The sequence below is a fragment of the Populus euphratica genome, unplaced genomic scaffold, assembly GCF_000495115.2.
Source record: "Populus euphratica unplaced genomic scaffold, PopEup_1.0 scaffold128.1, whole genome shotgun sequence".
NCBI lineage: Eukaryota > Viridiplantae > Streptophyta > Magnoliopsida > Malpighiales > Salicaceae > Populus > Populus euphratica.
The window spans coordinates 457970-477170 of NW_011500015.1; the positions used below are offsets into that span (position 1 = coordinate 457970).

The 19201-nt window shown below is 29.3% G+C and overlaps 1 protein-coding gene across 3 annotated transcripts; it reads right to left on the minus strand.

Moving 5' to 3' along the window:
* Positions 1 to 3735: 3735 nt before the first annotated feature.
* LOC105141660 (Helicase protein with RING/U-box domain-containing protein) lies at positions 3736 to 13296 on the minus strand. Of its 3 annotated transcripts, none has more exons than XM_011048947.1 (17): positions 12984 to 13296; positions 12464 to 12598; positions 12023 to 12100; positions 11006 to 11928; positions 10240 to 10362; positions 10081 to 10154; positions 9574 to 9637; positions 9321 to 9467; positions 9147 to 9232; positions 8871 to 8940; positions 7900 to 8025; positions 6707 to 6937; positions 6224 to 6328; positions 5993 to 6124; positions 5552 to 5640; positions 4158 to 4238; positions 3736 to 4067 (listed from the first exon to the last, which is right to left on the minus strand). In XM_011048947.1, exons 1-17 carry the CDS (start codon positions 13027 to 13029, stop codon positions 3995 to 3997), a joined length of 2583 nt encoding a protein of 860 aa, XP_011047249.1. In that variant the 5' UTR covers positions 13030 to 13296; the 3' UTR covers positions 3736 to 3994. The 3 variants fall into 3 exon arrangements, with proteins under 3 accessions (XP_011047249.1, XP_011047248.1, XP_011047250.1); XM_011048946.1 differs by having other exon boundaries at positions 5993 to 6145; XM_011048948.1 differs by having other exon boundaries at positions 5993 to 6145; positions 13212 to 13264.
* Between the last annotated feature and the right edge of the window lie 5905 nt (positions 13297 to 19201).

Here is a 19201-nt window from a genome sequence, read left to right on the forward strand (position 1 = left end):
ATATATATAATCCACGCAGTGCAAGTGAACAGTGCAATTTACTTGAAGAGTGCACCACTATGTATTGTTCATCACTGTTCATGTAATTACACTATTCAATAAACAGTGCAATTGCATGAACAGTGAAAAAAGCAAGTAATTTTTGCTTTTCAAATCATGTGTTTTCAACGCAGAAAAGATATGGGACTAGTAAGTAGTATACCTCTATTTTTTTTAACCAAACGGCTGCAATTGTATTTTAAATAAAAACGCAGTCACAGCTGCAGAGCCAAACGGGCTCTTAGTACTGCCTTTTTTATGCACTATCTTTTATTATAATTATTTTTTCTTACCTTACTTATTTCCTAAAAATATTTTATTATTTTTCTCATTATTTTATCCATCAAAACACGTTATTAGTTTCTTTATCCTTATAAATTCTAAATCAAAATTCTTTTTATGGAGGTCATTCCCTCTACTATGTATCATTATTTATCTATTATTTTTTATCTTGGTTTCCATCACCCGTTGAAATTATATTACTTTCAATCTTATGTTTCAATGGAAGTTTACACATCCGTATATTTAAATTATAAATTTCTTGGTTTCACATTTATGCTCTCAATGAAAACAATAGTGAAGATCTTTCCAATGTATTTAAGAATGGAAAGAAAATCTATTTCACAAGGACTTGGTTGAGGAGGCCGCCTAGTAAAAAAAGGTAAAGGCATTGTTTTGAAGATGTAAATGAAGTTATTGAACATTTTAAATGAGAGTGTGCGTGCGTTATTATAAAAAATATAGAATATCTAAATATAAATAGTAAAATAAAGATTATAAGAAATGTATGCTACAACTCTTTTTCCCTATTTGATAAGTGGTAATAATCTTTCTCATAATATATTTGGCAGCAAAAAATGTTGGACACACTTCAATGATCCTTGACAAAGAATACAACCATCCCCTGAAAAAAATATATGTTGGCACTTTTAGTGAAAATCATAGTTTTAAAATTCGAGTTTGCTTCACTTGTGATCTGGAAAAATCAAGGTTAAATTTAAAAAAATAAAGAAAAAAAACTTGAATAATCCAATCAAAATCTTAATTACAACTCATTAACTATTTATATTTTTTTAAATATTTTTAACAAAATAATATAACAAAAAAAAAACATAATGAAAAGACAAACACTTTTAAACTCTGGGCCTTTAAACTTAATGATTTTAAGGGTGATTATATTATTTCAATGTTCTAAAAAATGAAAGGATGAAAAAACTCTTTTTAAAATGTTAATTTATTTTTGCTTTTAAGAGTATTTATTTCACTATAAAAAAATTCTTGAACAAAGCAGCCTATTTTTTTGGCTAAGAGTCATTTTAATGTGAAAAAAAGAGAGATCACTCTATTTTTTCTATTTTTACTTAAAAATACATGTTATGATAGGAGTTATCAAAAATAACTGAGCAATATAGAAACCTAGAGAACATATATTGTATAATGAACATATAAAAAATCTACAGGAGTACCTATAAAATTCAATGAGATACTAACATATAAAGAATAAAATAAGAGGTGTGTCGGAAAGATGTTTGACATGACAAATGCAATTAGAAAATTTGTTCACAATAAAGCTTATAGCAAACACTAGATTAAAAATACATATAACTTGAAGTTTGTTATTGTAAGCCTTGATTTTTATATAAAAAAAATTGTGATACATTAAAAAGTTTCAAGTTTTTTTATATAAATTTTATCATAACAAACTCTAATTGGGATGGGATATTTAATCAAGATAAGAAAATATATTAATAAATTTTATGCAAAATTATATTCCGATTCGATAATTGGACTGAAAGCTCTATTTTCTAATGTAAAATTGATCAGTTCATGAATTTTCATCAATAATCTAAATTTTCTTATTTAATCTTTACATAAAATCATATTAATTATCCTTCTAAACATTTAAAGTTATTTTATTATTTTAAAATTTTCATCTTTATTTATTTATCAGACTTATTGTAGTTTCAAAGTAATGTCATTAATTTTTAATCAGTGCTCGCACCTTTAGTCCTACTCTTTTCATGCACCATCCTTTATTATAATTTATTTTTTCTTACCTCACTTATTTTCTAGAAATATTTTATTATTTTTCTCATTATTTTATCCATAAAAACGCGTTACTAATTTCTCTATCCTTATACATTCTAAATCAAAACTCTTTTTATGGAGGTCATTCCTTCCATTATGTATCATTATTTATCTATTATTTTTTATCTTAATTTCCATTATTCATTGAAATCATACCATTTTCAATCTTATGTTTCAATGGAAGTTTACACATCCGTATATTTAAATTATAAATTTCTTGGTTTCACATTTATGCTCTCAATGAAAACAATAGTGAAGATCTTTCCAATGTATTTAAGAATGGAAAGAAAATCTATTTCACAAGGACTTGGTTGAGGAGGTATGATCGCCTAATAAAAAAAAGATAAAGACATTGTTTTGAAGATGTAAATGAAGTTATTAAATAGTTTAAATGAGAGTTTGCGTGTGCTATTATAAAAAATATAGAATATCTAAATATAAATATTAAGATAAAGGTTATAAGAAGGGTACGCTATAACTCTTTTTTTCTATTTGATAAGTGGTAATAATCTTTTTTATAGTGCATTTGACAACAAAGAATATTGGAGACACTTCAATGCATCCTTGACAAAGAAAGATACAACCATCTCTTAAAAGTGAAAAGCATAATTTTAAAATTTGACTTTCGCTCGACAGGTCCACTTGTGACTTGAAAGAATTGAGGACGGGTTTGAAAAAATAAAGGAAGGAAAAAAACTCGAGTGATCCAATTAAAATCTTGATTACAACCCATTGACTATTTATATTTTTTAACAAAATAATATAATAAAAAAAACCATAATGAAAAGATATAAACACCTTTAAACTCTAGGCCTTTAAACTTAATGATTTTAAGGATAATTATATTATTTCAATGTTCTAAAAAATGAAAGGATGAAAAAACTCTTTTTAAAATGTTAATTTATTTTTGCTTTTAAGAGTATTTATTTCACTATAAAAAAACTATAAAAAATTTCTTGAGCAAAAGCAACCTATTTTTTCGGCCAGGAGTCATTTTAATGTGAAAAAAAGAGAGATGCACAAACCACTTTGTCCCGAATTCATTTAGCAGTAATATTCAATGGATCCCCTGGCATTAATCCAATAGCAAGCTTTGTTAGTTTATATATATATATATATAATCAAATTGATCATTTCATTGTTCTAATACACCACATTGTATCTTGATGATACCTTTTAGCTTTTATTTTAATAACAAAAAATCACGATCATAAGAAGCCCTAAATCGAAACCCTCGTAAACAGAGAATGATATTATAATAAATAGAGGTAACAGATAAGCTTTCATGTAGAGGCAAGGGTAAGAAAGTAACTGCGATTGGATTTCCGGATTCGCTTTCCAATCTCCACATATGATTGATTGCACAGTTTGGGTTTAATTACGTGGCTTGCTAGACTTCCACTCTGACTTCATTTTTTATTTTTTATTAGACTTGTAACTCACCTGACTGCCGGCGGCAAATTTTATTTTCACTGGAAAGCCGCAAAGGGTCGCCCGGTTTTTTGGTTCCTGGGTTGGGCCTCATTGGAATTTTAGCAGAGACGAGGCAATTTACAGAAACAAGGATAAAACAGATGGGACCAAAAGATTTAGGCAAGGCAATTCAAAGCAAAGCGAAGCAGGATATGAAAAAAGAGGAGGAGCATGCAACGCCGTCATTGTCAACGAACAACGGTAAGAACAGAAGGGTTTAGGTTTCAGATCTTATCCTAGTAAATATAGTAGAGAGTCCGGGTTCAAAATACAAAAAATAGAACATTTGAAGCAGAAGTTGTAAATAATGGCTTTGCCTTTTCTTTTGGAACCACCTCATTTCTGCTTCTGTTAGTTTCCCACAGCCTTTCAAGATTTGAATGCAGTTCTATCCTTAGGTGGCAAACAAAAATCGCAAATCTGCCTCCGTTAATTTTCCCAGGGCCTCTGAAGAACCTCCCACGGTCCTGCAAAAAGCATCATAAAGAAGATTTAGCTGCACAACAGGTGGAAACCTGTCAATTAGAAAATAAAATTAAAAGACAAATCAAACTCACCCTTCAAACACTAGCTCCTTCTTTTCTTGCAGCTGCAAAATCCTCTCCTCGACGGTATTCTCGATGACAAATCTCACAATCCTGTGAGTGCAAAAACAATGTAAGCCCAATTAAGGGAAAATTATACAGATCAGTCGCCAGGTTCAGCTTAACCAACAACCTAAACTAGGGACAGGGTCATTCAAACATCAATTAGAAAAGATGATCAAAGGTTTAACTGCTACGTCACAATTGCGCTCCAATGGACTACCAATTTAATTATGGAACCTTCAAATTCTATAAGACTATAGTTTCGTCAACCCAAAGTTAGTTAGAGACTCAGTCCCACTAAAGATTTTTAGCACACAGTTGCTTCAAGCTCAACAAGGTGAATTCTTTTTTGAGACTTGAACTGAACAATAGGATCACCTAGAGTATAAAGTCCCCGCCATCTACCTTTAGCAGCTCACAACTTTGGCTATGTAGTTCTTGTGGCAAAATTCACCGAGGTCAGAAGTGCTATCAAACATAGCCAAGTCAAGGACAACATTACCCTACTAGGAAAGTCAAGTCAATTTGGGTATGGAAAAGATTTGTATACAAACATATTCTACAAAACTGATTGCAAAAAAAAAATATGTGAAAAGCATCTATAGAAACATTAATTGAATGGACTGGCCTGAGAGCACACCATCATCAGTTAATAGAAATTTTGTACATATCCAACTCATGCACTTGTAGCATTTTTGTGCCGGCTACCTTTTAAAAGAAGTGTCAGTGAGAAAGAGTCTGTTTGTCATGATTTGTGAAAAATAATTTCATGACTTAATTGAAAAGTTGTTTTCATAAATGACTAGTGGCAAAATAAGTCAAGTTAAAAGTATGTCTCGATTAAAACAAAATCTTGTCTCGATTTTGTGAAAAAAAAATTACGTGTCAAAAGTTAAAAATAACTTATTTATGACTTTTCTTTGAGTATTCATATATATATATATATATATATATAAAACTTAAATCAATTTGCAAAATCATACCAAATAGAACCTAAATACAATCTAATTTCACCCCACCAATAAGCCCGCTTTGACAAATAACTGCAGCGCCTGTTTTTGGCAACATATGAAAAAAATTACCCAGTCAATTACTCTAAACAATTATCAATGTTAGTGAAAGATGGAAAGATGAAACCCTAATGCATCCGCCCAAAGAGTTTGGAAAAACAAAAGAAAGAAGGCCATATAAATAGGGGACCTATAAATTTCAGCCCTTAGTCTAATTTTTTCTGTTTAGAAAAAAACCCAGAAGCCTGAACTGGTTAGATGGCCAGTTCATTGTTACAATTAACCAAACTGACTGTTAAAGCAATGATCTAGCATCTTATCATAGGATCTCAGAATAGTGGGTTAAAGTAGGACCTTATTGGTTTATACTGCCCAATACGATGGATTCTATCCTGTGCTTGCCTCTCCACTGCTGGGTTCCACCAAGGATCCATCAAGAAAACCTACACATTCCACCACGTGTAGGTATTGATCAATATATAAACAGACTAAACAACAAGGTACATGCATAGGAAAAGGAATCAAATATATACTGCCATATTAAAAATTTGAACAAAAAAAAAAACTAAAAGACAAGGCTCGTGTGACAAGGACTTGCATTGACATGTAAGAAAATTCCATCACAAGTCTTAAGCATCTACTGCAAACCAAATAAATCTGACTAAATTTTAGCCGCTAAGAAAGGCATGAACAAAATCACAAGTCACACTTTTCACATGCCTTGTGATTTTATAAATTAGGTAACAACGCATCAGAGGAAACAGAATACCAAGAGAAAAGAGGAGAATCACTCACATGCGATGCAACAGTCAGATTGAGGGCAACACCTCCAGCTTTCAAACTCATCAAGAAAATCTTGCAATCAGGATCCTCCGCAAATCTTTTAATAGCAGCATCTCTGGCAGCCAAAGACATGCTTCCCACCAACTGAACACAGCTAATGCCAGACTGCATTAAGTTTGTCTCATTAAATAGTCCTTCTCTTTTCAAGTATAAATGAAGATAGAATTAAAAATCTTAATTTACCTTATGGAGAGAGTAATGTATGAGATCCAAAAATGATGTGAACTGGCTGAAAACAATTCCTTTTGCAGAACCATCTCTTTCAGCCATAAATCTAATTTCTTCCCTCTATAACCATACAAACTACTCAGTATGACCACACATATAATGGATAATTGCAGACAATAATCACATAAAATTTTAAAACATGCAAACAAAAACAAGCACACTTGGAGAGCTCAGTACAACTGACATGAAATTTAACCTACAAAATACTTTTTTTGTTTCCTGGATTAGGGAGCCTAACCAGCGCATTAACTCTTATATCAAGATTTTTAACTCGATAATAGTTTTCTTCATTGGCCATTTTATTCTAGAAGTGTATCATAAATATATATAAATCCTTTCAAGCCATGGTGAATGGAGATATAATCCCCACACTAAAAAGCAGGTTCATCTATGATTATAAAGGATAGAAATAAATGTAGCAATTCCATAAGCACGTACCAAAGCTTCTATCTTTGTGCTTGTCTGAAAATCATCCAACTGTACTCTGTTCAGAATACTACCAGATCTAAACCCCTTAATGGTTGTTTTAGCAGTCTGATCTCCAGCATCCACATTTCCAGTGAAATCAACAGTGAGTGATTTTGAACAGACAGGGCAAGAGACTTCTCCAAAGGAAGCAGAGAAATCAAGCAAACAAGTCTTACAAAAACCATGGGCACATGAGGTAACCTGAAATGATAAGGATAACGTTACATAAAGAAATTCAATTGAAGACCATATTGCAGATTCTATTTGTTAGATTCAGGCAAAACCAAGTGTTGCATAGATGCTATGAAGGTGTGGTCTTCTAGGAAATAAATACATTTAAAAGGAGACTTGATTATGAAATCACCTTTTCTCCTTTACTGTATTGAGAATCAAAGAACAATATTTACCATTTTAAATGATCAACCTATTAACCATTAGTGGAGATCATCGAATGTTGGAAGCACAATGGAGCTGGTCATTAATTCTTGAATGAGTAGGTAAATGAGGTGAACTATAGAAAATTGTCGAGGAAGTAAATATGAAGATTTAACAATCAAGCAGAGCAGAAATCCAGAGTGTAGGGATCAAGAACAGCATATTCCAAATTCCATATTAAATTTTACATTCTCATGCATGTTGAGTTTTCTACTATGCTACACTACCAAGGACATGTCTATCATTTTAAGTTTATCTAGGTATCAAATCCATAAATAAATAAATAAATAACGGAAGATTGACAATTGTTAACTCATAAATATTTAATTAATTTATCACCACCAAGAATGAATTTTATACATGTCATCAATATAGCATAAATAACAAGGAAAATAGCTATTTCAGGGGGCCCTCACTTCACCAGGGATAATGATGGCAGGATCTTGTGCAAACAATACCAGTTCATGTTTTGTAGATGTGGGAAATAGCTGTATCTGGTGCTCTGCCTGAATGTTACTAGTGTTCTAAACTTGCAGAGGATTTCATATATTTGGCTTTTTATGACAGTTCAAACTTATTATATATAGATGTTAATTCAGATCACACCAGCAAAAGTTTGAGTTGAGATAAACTACTAATGCACAAAACTGAAATGCATTTCTTTGCACTTTTAGAAAAGATAAATATCTGAAGAAAAGATGAGCACAGGAACAGAAAAGATAGCTGACCACAGGATCTTCTGCTGGTTCATGACAAATACCACAAGCATTTTTGGCAGAATCGAGATCAACCACGTTTCCACCTTTTAGTGCTGAAGTTTTAGAATATACCACAAGGTAAGGATGATCAACTGCCTGTAATTTTGCAGACAAGAAACAAGAAAATCAGCAGAAAGAGTTTTCCTTCAGGGCTAACTGATCAGAAGACACAAGTTTTTATTTGTTAAAACCTAAAACAAGAATAACAGCAAGCAGAACACGTTTTTTTGGATTTAATTCCTTGGTAAAACTGTCAGGAACTCTAAATATATAACTCAATATTGAATAACCAATGAGAAAAATGATGCGTCTGGAAAGGTACTTCCAGTACATAGTTTTAGAACTTCTAAAATCAAAAGCTAATCTTCTACAAGCAATGGAAAATGTAGAAGAAATCCCATGAATATATTAATCAAATTTGAATTAAAAATTAAAAAATCCCATTCACAACACTCTTGACATGAAGGGTGAAAGTTCATCTATATGTTCTTTGAATACAATACAAATGATGGATATAGCTCCTTTCTTGCAAGCACCCATTAGTTTCATATTTCAGCCATGCCAAGATAAAATCAAAATTCAAAAATGAAGCAAAACTTCACAGGCTAAAATTAAGGTTTCTCTCTCTTTATATAAAACTGAGATTCAGAGAAATAACATCCACTTTTCATGTTGTAACTTAATACTTGTCCCATAACAGAAAGTAACTAGTTATGTTACTGCAGAGCATCGTTGAAACTCAAAATGACTGCTTGCAAGCACAAGTATTTCCAATATCCATTAAATAATATACGTGTACCATCTCATGAACAATTCAAAAAACTTTCACATAATTTTTTAATTGCAGCAAACAATTCACAGGTAAATAGCACTTCATCACAGAAAGCCACGATACTGCAGTCAATGGATATAATTTTCACAATGGTGAATGATTTTTTTACCTGCCGCAAGCGTGTCAGGAGGTCAAATATATGGGCATAATTATTCATCAGAGTTCCTTCCTCAACATATCTGTGAAGAACAGAAATGGGGAAGTCGCATTGTGTAAGCATCTGTGATAACATATACACATTACATTTACATGTAATTTTATTAGCAACAGACAATTAAAAAAACCAAATAACTTGAAGTAGTTGGGTAATGATATGAGGAACATTCTAGAAGAAATTGCATTGATCATACAAAAATGAAAGCAGCAAAGGTAGAATTACACATACGTATTAAATTGTGCCTGACTTTCATTATACAATGATTCATAATAATCTTCTTCTCTAACATCCAGGATATCTCGCCTCAATATAACCTGGAGAAGAGAGGAAGCTAAGATTAATATCAAAGGTTTTTTATCAGTTAATAAAGTTGCTGTCTGGCAGTGTAGAAGGAAAACTCACAATTCTAGGAGGAAGAGCAAGATCAGAAGCCCTCCCTTTTTTCGTGCGTCTTAGCACTATGTTCTTCAAGACTTTGTGTTTGAGCAATATCATCGCTCTTCGTCCATAATCAGCATTTCCATGCTTTTGTATTGGGTTAGAAACATACTAAGAAAGAAAAGAAGTATATTAAGAACAAAAAATTGCTTCAGTAATAGATACCCACAAAATATTATAATTAAAAAATTGACAAGTAATAGTCTGCAACACTCACTTTATTCCACCAACAAAAATGCCTCACAGAACTATGAGGACAACTAGAACATTGTGTGGATGACCTACAAAGTGGTATTGGGTTTAGCAAAACAAAAAACAAAAAAAAAAACAATTAAGCGTGTCTAAATATTAATTACCCCAGAAAGGCTATAGATATAGAAAAAATGTAAAAGTAAAATAATGAGAGAACCTTGAATTGGTACAAGCAACTAACTTCACAACCAGTAATTCTAAGTAGAAATTTCTTGTCAAACAGAGAACAAAGAAGAGAAAAATATACATTGAGAAAAAAAAAGCCTCTCCAGAAAGGCTTAAGAAGTTATAGTACTAATTTTGCATTATCCATAAAAAGAATTGATTAAAAAAAACTGAGGTTGATCAGTAGAAAGGAATAGACCAATTTTTAGGACTAAATGGAATAAGATAATCATAAACCTCACACCACACTCGTAAATAAGGTCAGTTAGATAAAATAAAATAAAAAAGCTTGAATCTTAAACCATACCCATAATCAAGAGTTCTGCAATCACAATCCTTACACAAGTAATATGAGTATGGAACTATTTGCAGGAAGCGTACCTGCAATGACAGAACTCCAAACGCATAAGATGACAAAATTCTACATGATTAGAGTTATTTGATTTGAAGTGCACGGTGAACTTACCAGAGAGTAAAGTTCACCAACACGGTTTTGGAGGGGAGTGCCACTCAGAGCCCATTTGTATGAAGAGTCCAAGGCAAAAACGGCTTTTGCTGTATTACAACGTCTATCTTTTATAAAATGGGCCTATGTTGGGCATGAAGGGGAAAAGGTATGCTTCAGAAAGTAATACGCGCACAAATGATGGAAATAAAAAACAAAAGTTGGTGAGGGCTGAGATATAGAAAGCATGTACTTTTTTCATTATTTCAAAATAAAAATAATGAGACAATGCACATAAGAATGGAATTTATGGGAACAGCAAAGCAGAAAATAATGGGAAAGCGACATTTCATGCACTAAGGATAATTAAAAGTTTGTTGATTGTTTCACTCGAAGTAAAAGAACAAATTGTCATAGAAAGGGGACCGTGGATAATTAACTTGCTGGGAAAGAAAAGATTTTCTTAGCAAAGTTTCAAATGAAATTCAAGAATCTACTTGAAACCCATAACAAACTGAAAACTCCTAAAGAAGCTGGAGGTCGTTAGTTTGGTACCCAAATTTGTTAAGAGATTGGCTCCAAAAGGAAAGGAAACTTAAATGGTTACCATCACACAAAGGAGAGATGAACAAGGACAAAGAAAGCTATGGAAAATGTCATAAAACCTGGTACAATTGTCTGTCTCCCATGTTATTTTGGTCTTGAATTCACAATGCATCAAAGGGGGGCAAATTTATAAGGAAACAGACATAATAACCCCCAGGCACATTTATGCATGCCAACTCACCTCATCCAAAATGATGCGCTCCCACTTCAACGAGTGCAAAAGTGATTTCTCTTTTTGCAATCCTAGTTCAGCTTCTGAAAGCTCCATTGGACGACTCTTATCTTTATCAGATTCTGTTTTCTGCTTTGATGCTGATGGTACATTTTTCAGCTTTTTCTTAGCTTGCTTAGATTGCTTTGCTGTTCTATTAGCATCAGGCCCACAAAAATATTTTAGGTGAACTGTAAGCTTCTTTTCATAAAAGGAGTTCCCACAATACACACATTTCTTCTTGGGAGGCATCATGTATTTTCTGAATTCAGACTCAATAATAGAGTATGTTGTTATGACAAAATCGTAATCATGGAACAGTTTGGAACTCTTTTCTCTATTAGCCCCATGATAAACCAGAACCTTGGTGCTTCCTTTTGTAGTATACCGGTCAATCTCACTTACCCACTGAGTTACAGCAACCACCGGACAGACTACAAGGGTGGCTTTGATTCCAGCCAAATCACTGGATGAGCCTGAAAATGGTGATGGACCATTGAATTCAAACAAATTTTGATGGAGCTCCCGTTTGGCAAGGACAAGAGCAATTGCTTGAATCGTCTTCCCCATTCCCATCTCATCTGCAAGAATTCCCCCTCTGGTGGACGACTCTTCCTGTTCCAAAGCCCAGGCTAACCATTCCTTTTGGAACCTTAACAGAGGCATAATCAAGTCAGATGGTGCCTCGGCAGTTTTAGCTTCCAATCCACGATGATGATCAAAATCAACATCTTCACTCAAGTTCTCATTAATCCATTTGTCGTGACCTTCTTCCCAAACTTCCCACATCAACAATTCCCCTGACCTCTTTTTGCGCCTCTTGTTTGTCTTATAGTATTTCTTTTTTTGAGATGCTGTTGATTGCTCAGCTGGTTGTTGCTCATTAATGGGACCTGTTCCATAGTACCCCTCTTAGCAGAAGGCAGTACAAAATAAGGCACGGGAACACTACTAGCATTTATAAAAAAGAATAAAAAATGACTCTACCTTGCCAATCATGGACACCAATCGTAGCCTTTGCCTGATGATTTAAGAGCAAATCCCCCGTCTCTTCAGTCATTTCACCTATTCATTCGCTGGGATGTCAGTGATGCAATCCAATCTCAACTTGTAAGCTTTGATTTCACATGCTTCATTCATTTCAAAGAAACATGTAAGCTCCTTAAAAGAATTTTGCAGACTTTTTTTATTATTTTAGAAGCATAAATTTTTTTTTATATATCAAAAATCCAAACCATCTCTTTCAATTGTGGGAAATATCTTCCATTGAAACATATGAAAAAAAATATAATTCACATTTTTTTTCAAACAATTACAAAACTTTAACTAGTGAACCTCAATAAGAAAATGAAAAAAAAATCGAAAAAAGAAAAGAAAAGGGATTGAAGAAGCAGGAGTTCTTTTTATACAGGAAAGTAAATTCATTACCAAAGCTATTATCATCAGAATCTGAAGATAGTACATAGAATTCGTCATCAGAACCATCACCGCCACCGCCACTCCCCATGTAATTGTTTCCGTCTTCTTCGTTACAAGAACCGCTTTCCCCATGCTCACCATCGCCTGCACAAAACCAAAGTCATTAATTTTACAATCCTGGTAAAAATAACTCACCAACATTTAATTTATTCCTTAGCAACAATCTAGAAATATTTTTTTCCAAAAAAGAAAACAAAAGAAAAACCAAAAATCAAGGACTTCCTAAACACCAGCAACTTTCAAATTAATGAAAATCAAAATCAAATCGAAACCTAATTGTCAAAATCTAGAAGAAATTTCCTTAAGCATCACTCTCACGGTTAAAATGAAAAAAAAAAAAAACACAAAACTTTAGAAAACCTAAAATTTATCAGTCGCTTCATTTCATCTTAGTCTATACCAAACAGCACCTCTAATCCTCATCATATACAGAAATTAAGAGCAGATAAAAAAAGATTAAGAAAACAACCGTTGATTGAGAGTCCGGAGAGCCTTCTACGAGAACGAAGCTCCATTGATGTTGGAATAGAGATGATGAAATGAAATGAAGAAGAAAGTGTCTTTTCTTTTTACCCGAAAAGAAAGAAGGCGTTAAATGGAGTGTGGAGTGGGATACTGACCATTGGGCGGCGGGAAATGCTATATATAGAAAGGCCTAATCGGCGGGAAACAGAGTTAGTTACTGTAGTCTCCCTACCTTCCTCACTCTTTCCTTCATCGTCTGTGTGAGCAAGACGATGTCCTATGAAATTTCTTCATTGATGATGCGGTGACATGAAAAATAAATTAATTACTATCTATAAATAATATATGAGTTTATTTGTCAAAGTATTAAAGAAGAAAAAGAAAAAAAAAATACATTCTAACTAATTTCTATTATTTTTATCTTATTTGTAAATATTCATTGATTGACTATATGATTTAGCGATTAAGTAATAACCTAAAGAATACAGTGCATTCCTCTTTTTCTTTTTTTTTTCTTTTTTTCCTTTTTCGTTTTTTTCATTCTTTTTTTAACTTTTTCTTCTTTTTTTACTTTTTCGTTTTTTTTCATTCTTTTTTTAACTTTTTCTTTTTCTTTCCAACTTTCTCATTTTTTTCTTTTTTCTTTTCTTTTTTTTTCAAAATTACTTCCCTTTTTTTTTTACCTATTCTCCCCTTTTTACTTATCTATTTATTTATTTATTTAAATTATCTTTATTAATTTTATATTTTTAATATTAAACTAATTAAAATTTTCACCTTATATTTTTGTTTAAATACTATATATTGCTATTCTATTTTCATATATAATTTTTTATTTTATTTTTTATTTTTCAAATTATATATATATTGATTTTATTTTTTAAAATATTAAGTTGAATGAGAATTTAGTTTTGTAATTTTTTTAAAATATTATTGATTGCTATAATGTTTCTTCACATAGTTTTTTTGTTTTTGTTTTTTATTATTTTCTTCAAAATTATCTTTTTTATTTTATTTTTAATATTAAATTAGTTAAAAATTACAGTTACATTATGTGAGAAAAATATTATAACTTTTCTTGCAAATTACTGTGAATTGCTATAGTTTTTTTTTGTTTTTTTGGGTTTTATTTTTTTAAAATTATCTTTATCAATTTTATTTTTTTAATATTGAGCTGGTTAAAATTTAACTTTGTAATGAAATTTAATTATACGGGAAAGGTATTGTAGTTTTTTTTTCTTATAATTTTTTTTAAATTATAATTGTTAATTTTAGTTTTTTAATATTATACTGGTTGAGAACTATAATTATAAGTCATTATAAATATTGCTAAATCATGTAGGAAAACATTATAACTTTCATCATAAAATATTATAAATTGTTACATTGTTTTGAACATAGTTTTTCCGTGTTTTTTTTAATAATCTCTATTGATTTTTTTTTTAATATTGAGTTTATTGAAAATTTAACTTTATAATTTATATAAAAAAAATATTATGAATTGTTGCAGTGTTTTTTCATGTGATTTTTTAAAATTATTTTTGTGGATTTTTTTTAAATATTGAGTTGGTTAAGAATTATAATTACAATAAAACTAAATCATATGTGGAAAGCATTGTAGCTTTTCTTACAAAATACTGTGAATTGCTACAGTATTTCTCTAAATAGTTTTTTTTATATTTTTTTCTAAAATTATCTTTGTTAATTTTATTGGAGATAGCGATATAATTTTTCTCACAAAACATTGTTAATTACCATAACGCTTTTTCTTATTGGTTTTTATTCTTCCATAATTATCTTTGTTGGTTTTTTTAATATTAAATTAATAAAAAATTTAGCTTTGTAATTTTTTTATTTTTTATTAACAAAAAAGTTAAATCATGTGACGAAAACATTATATATTTCCTCACAGAACACTTTAGAGTGATACAAATTATTTTGTTCAATCTCTAAACTTTTATCACCAACATAATTTTTTTTTATTATAAAATATTGGTTTCATCGTACTTTTAGCTTTTATTATTTATCTAGTATAAATTTATAATTATAATAATATCAAATATATTTATTTTATAAATCCGCAAACATTACAACAAAGGATGCCACAAATCCATACATGTTATTTTGTCACTTTTGCTTTTGACTTTGTTTCTATAAACAATCCATTTATATTTATTAATGCAGTAATAGATGCTTTTTAAAATATCTTTTACAAATTAATATATGAAAGTTAGGCATTCAAATCCTTGTACCTTGAAAATCTATATTCTTCGACAAAGTTAACAAAATTCCAGATGGCGTGCACAAGAAGTCCAACGTGCAGGCACTATGTTTAATTAATTAGTGGGAGTTTCTTGTCTGTCGACGAAGTCATTAGAGGGAGTTTCTCGTCTGCTGACAAAAGTCTAGCTTAACTTCTCCAAAAGATGCTATATGTAAAATAATATAAAAATAAATTAAGGCTAGCAACGTAATTACGCACAGTTTATTTTGAAATTATTTGGTATTGTAATAATAATAATTTTTTAAAATACTTTTATTTAAAAATTTATTACAAAACACATTTTTAATATCAACATATTAAATTGATAAAAAAATATTAAAAAATATTTTTTAATTATTTTAAAATTAAGGTGCCACCTTGAAAATAAACTCTACCCATGTGTGTGTGGGATTGAGATGAGGTGAGGTGAATTTGGATTTATATGGAAGTATAACTCATTTAAGCATAATTCACACTTAACTAAAAATTATGAATACATGTTTTTTTTTGTTTTTTTTATGAAAATCAATAAAAAAAACTTAAAATCATCTTATCACACTCCTAAATACACACTATGTAATTCATAATCTAGCCCTAACCTTCCAAATTGTGAAAAAGTTTGCTCAACATATGTAAATTGGGATTATGGTTTAATTTATATTAATTATGGTATTAGTGCTCTGTCATGGGCATATCAAGTTAACTAAAACATTAAAAAAACATGAAGAAATTATTCAATTTTTTGTTGTGATAGAAAATCTCAAATGCATATTAAAAGCCTGGTTGGTATTTAACAAAATAGATCAATTATTATATGTGTTAATAATAATAATAATAAAAAAGAATTGTCAATAATAAATAGGTTAGCATGTCATGCTATTTAATATTTTTGTTTAATTATATGCTATTATCTCTTTAAAAAAAATAAATAAATTTTGAACTAAAAAAAACTTTCTAGCACAATTTATGTGGTTTTTATTTGTTATAGTCCCTTAACATGGTTAAGGTTCCAACCTTAACCATGTTAATAGTGGTTTAGTTTGGCTCAAATAAAAAATAATCTAGTTTTGAATATTTTTTAAAACATAACTTTAATTTTAGAAAAATTCAATAAGCAATTGTTTTAATTATTATTTAACTGATTAAACTCAATTGTAAAATAATTAAATATTAAGAGGATAAAAAATAAAAAATATATAAAAAATAAAATAAAATAAAAAAACAATATCATGTCTTATTGAATCAATGTCAGCCTAGATTAACATCCAAGTCATGTCTTATTAAATCAATGTCAGCCTAGATTAACATCCAAGATTTCTAGTCTAGGTCATAACATGATCAAAATTAGCCTAGAACACAATCCATTTCAGTCATTTGTGTCTTATTATCTATCTAATTAAGCCTTATTAAGCTACTGTGAGATGAAATACATACCCCCAGCATATTCAATCCATGTGTTTCGTCAGCGAGTTGACTGTGGGGTGCCGATTTTAGGTTTTTCTTCTCCTTTCATTCCTTTTCTCTCATCTCTTTTCTCCCATTTGCTCTCTCCCCTCGCCTGTGTGCTATATTTGTCAGTAAAAAAAAGGTTTGTGCCCACAGTAGTCTACAAGGTAGCATTTGCCGAGACAATAAAAATATATTTAGTTTAAAACATATAGATATAAAAATACATTTATCTTTAGAATAATTTTATAGTGAAATTATATATTTCCAAAATACGAGGTGTAAAGAGAACATGTTTTTAAAGATAATATTTTTTATTTTTTAAATATCCTAAAATAAATTTATTTTTTCATTGAAGATCAGTTATTATTCAAATAATTTTCAAGGAATATCAAAGATTTTCTCTATTTCTTTACAGTTTTAGGCCGTAATACAATTTTTTTTTAAATGGCATTTTCTATTTTGAAGTATTTAATAAAGGGCATGTTGAACATATAAAATTTAACAAGTGATTTTGTTTTCTGGTCCCAGTTGAAAAATAATTATGATAAATTATTTTGATGAAAATAACGTAGATATATTCTATTTTATTAATATAAGATATTTATTTATCTTTAACAAAAAAAATTTCTTTTTTAATGTCTATTAAAAATAAAAACATGAAATTAGTGATGGAAAATTATTTTCTACTATCAAGAAAATCAAAATCGGCAACCATAGATTTATTTTATTTTGTTATTAATGTATTTGAAAATACAGTGGAATATGGTACAAACTATATTTTTTAAAATTTTAAAATATTTTTTATTTAAAATAAATATTTTTATGTTTTAAATTATTTTAATGTATTAATATTAAAAATATATTTTTTAAATAAAATTATTTTAATATATTTTTAATTAGGAATTAGCTATTTTATAGCATCAAACTCGAAACTGCGGCTAGCAAGCGAAATCTCGAAACCGGCGTACGAGGAAGTTTCTCACAACGACGGAACTTGCTAATAGTTGTGCTAGTTCAAAGACTATCCATCCAATTCCAAGTATTGGTTAGCAGGGGAATTAGTGTTTGGAGAGCATTTCCGTTTTCGCCAGATATATATCCTGAAGATCGAGGAGAAAAACAGAGTATAGCTGTTTTTAAAAATATTTTTTAAAAAAAATTAATATTTTTTATTTTTTAAATTAATATTTTTTTAATATTTTTAAATTATTTTGATGTGTTGATGTTAAAAATAATTTTAAAAAAATAAAAAATATTATTTTAATATATTTTTAAATAAAAAATAATTTTAAAAACATTTGTTACTATATTTCTAAACCTATAAAGTATTTTATATATATTTAAATTTTTTATGTTTATTTTTAGTGATGAGCACGTCACTAAAAATAAAAAATATAATAGTAAAAATATAAATTTATTATTTTTATTTTTATATTTTTTAATATAATGAATTACATTTACAACAAACACATAAACAAAAGTAAAAACAAACTATTAATTGTTATGGGGCAGGAGTGCAGGACAGAATTGAATTCCCTTAGATAATCGAAGGTAAAGCCTCTTCCATGGGAGAATCAACGGTGTACATGAATATATTTGTTTAAATTTAGATTCTGGGCATGTAGTGAAGATGAATTATTAACGAAATACTAAACGATTGGGCTAAATTAATGTAGTTGCATAAAAAATAAAAAATAAAAAATAGTTATTTATTAGAATAATATTTGTGTTTTTTGCTTATTTTTTTCAACTTTACTCTTCAACAATCTATTTTTTTTATTATTTAATATTAAATTATTTTAAAAAATGTAAATTTTTTTTGTTATATATTTTTTCATGGATTTAATATTTTTTTAATTTAAACTTTTAACATTAAAGATCCGTTATAAGTGGGTTTTATATTTTTTAATTTTTTTTATAAATTTATCTTAATTTAATAATTTAAACAACATAATTAACAGGTTAACTTGCGCTAACTCGAGATATTTTTTTGATTGTTTTTTCTATTTTTTTATTTTATTCTTTAATATTAGATTAATATAATTAACAGGTTAACTTGTGCTAACTCGAGATATTTTTTTGGTTGTTTTTTCTATTTTTCTATTTTATTTTTTAATATTAGATTAATTGAAAATTGAGTTTCATAATTTTTTCTATTTATTTTTTATGAAGCTATCCTAATCTTATAACATGGATCGCGAGTTTGGTAAATTGACCTGAATTGACTCTATTTATTTTTTGGTATTTTTTAAAATCAAGCTTTATGATTTTTTTTATTTGTTTTTTTATAAGGCCATTCACATTTTATGATTTAGGTTACGTATTTAACAAGTTGATTCAATTTATTTTTTTAATTAATTTTTTTCAATCTCACTCTCCAATAACTTTTATATATAATTGGTAACTATATATATATATATATTGAATTTACAAATTGAGATTATTATAGCTCATCTTCAAGATCCTTTTCCAGTGGCTGCTTCTTTGGAGATGATGAATGTTAAGTTTCG

Coding starts and splice junctions, on each gene's coding strand:
- LOC105141660 (XM_011048946.1), bottom strand. CDS start 13,029: ATGGAGCTTCGTTCTCGTAGAAGGCTCTCCGGACTCTCAATCAACG. Junction 12,599..12,983: donor CTCCGGACTCTCAATCAACG/GTTGTTTTCTTA, acceptor GGTTTTGTGCAG/GCGATGGTGAGCATGGGGAA. Junction 5,641..5,992: donor ATCTGACTGTTGCATCGCAT/GTGAGTGATTCT, acceptor TGGAATGTGTAG/GTTTTCTTGATGGATCCTTG.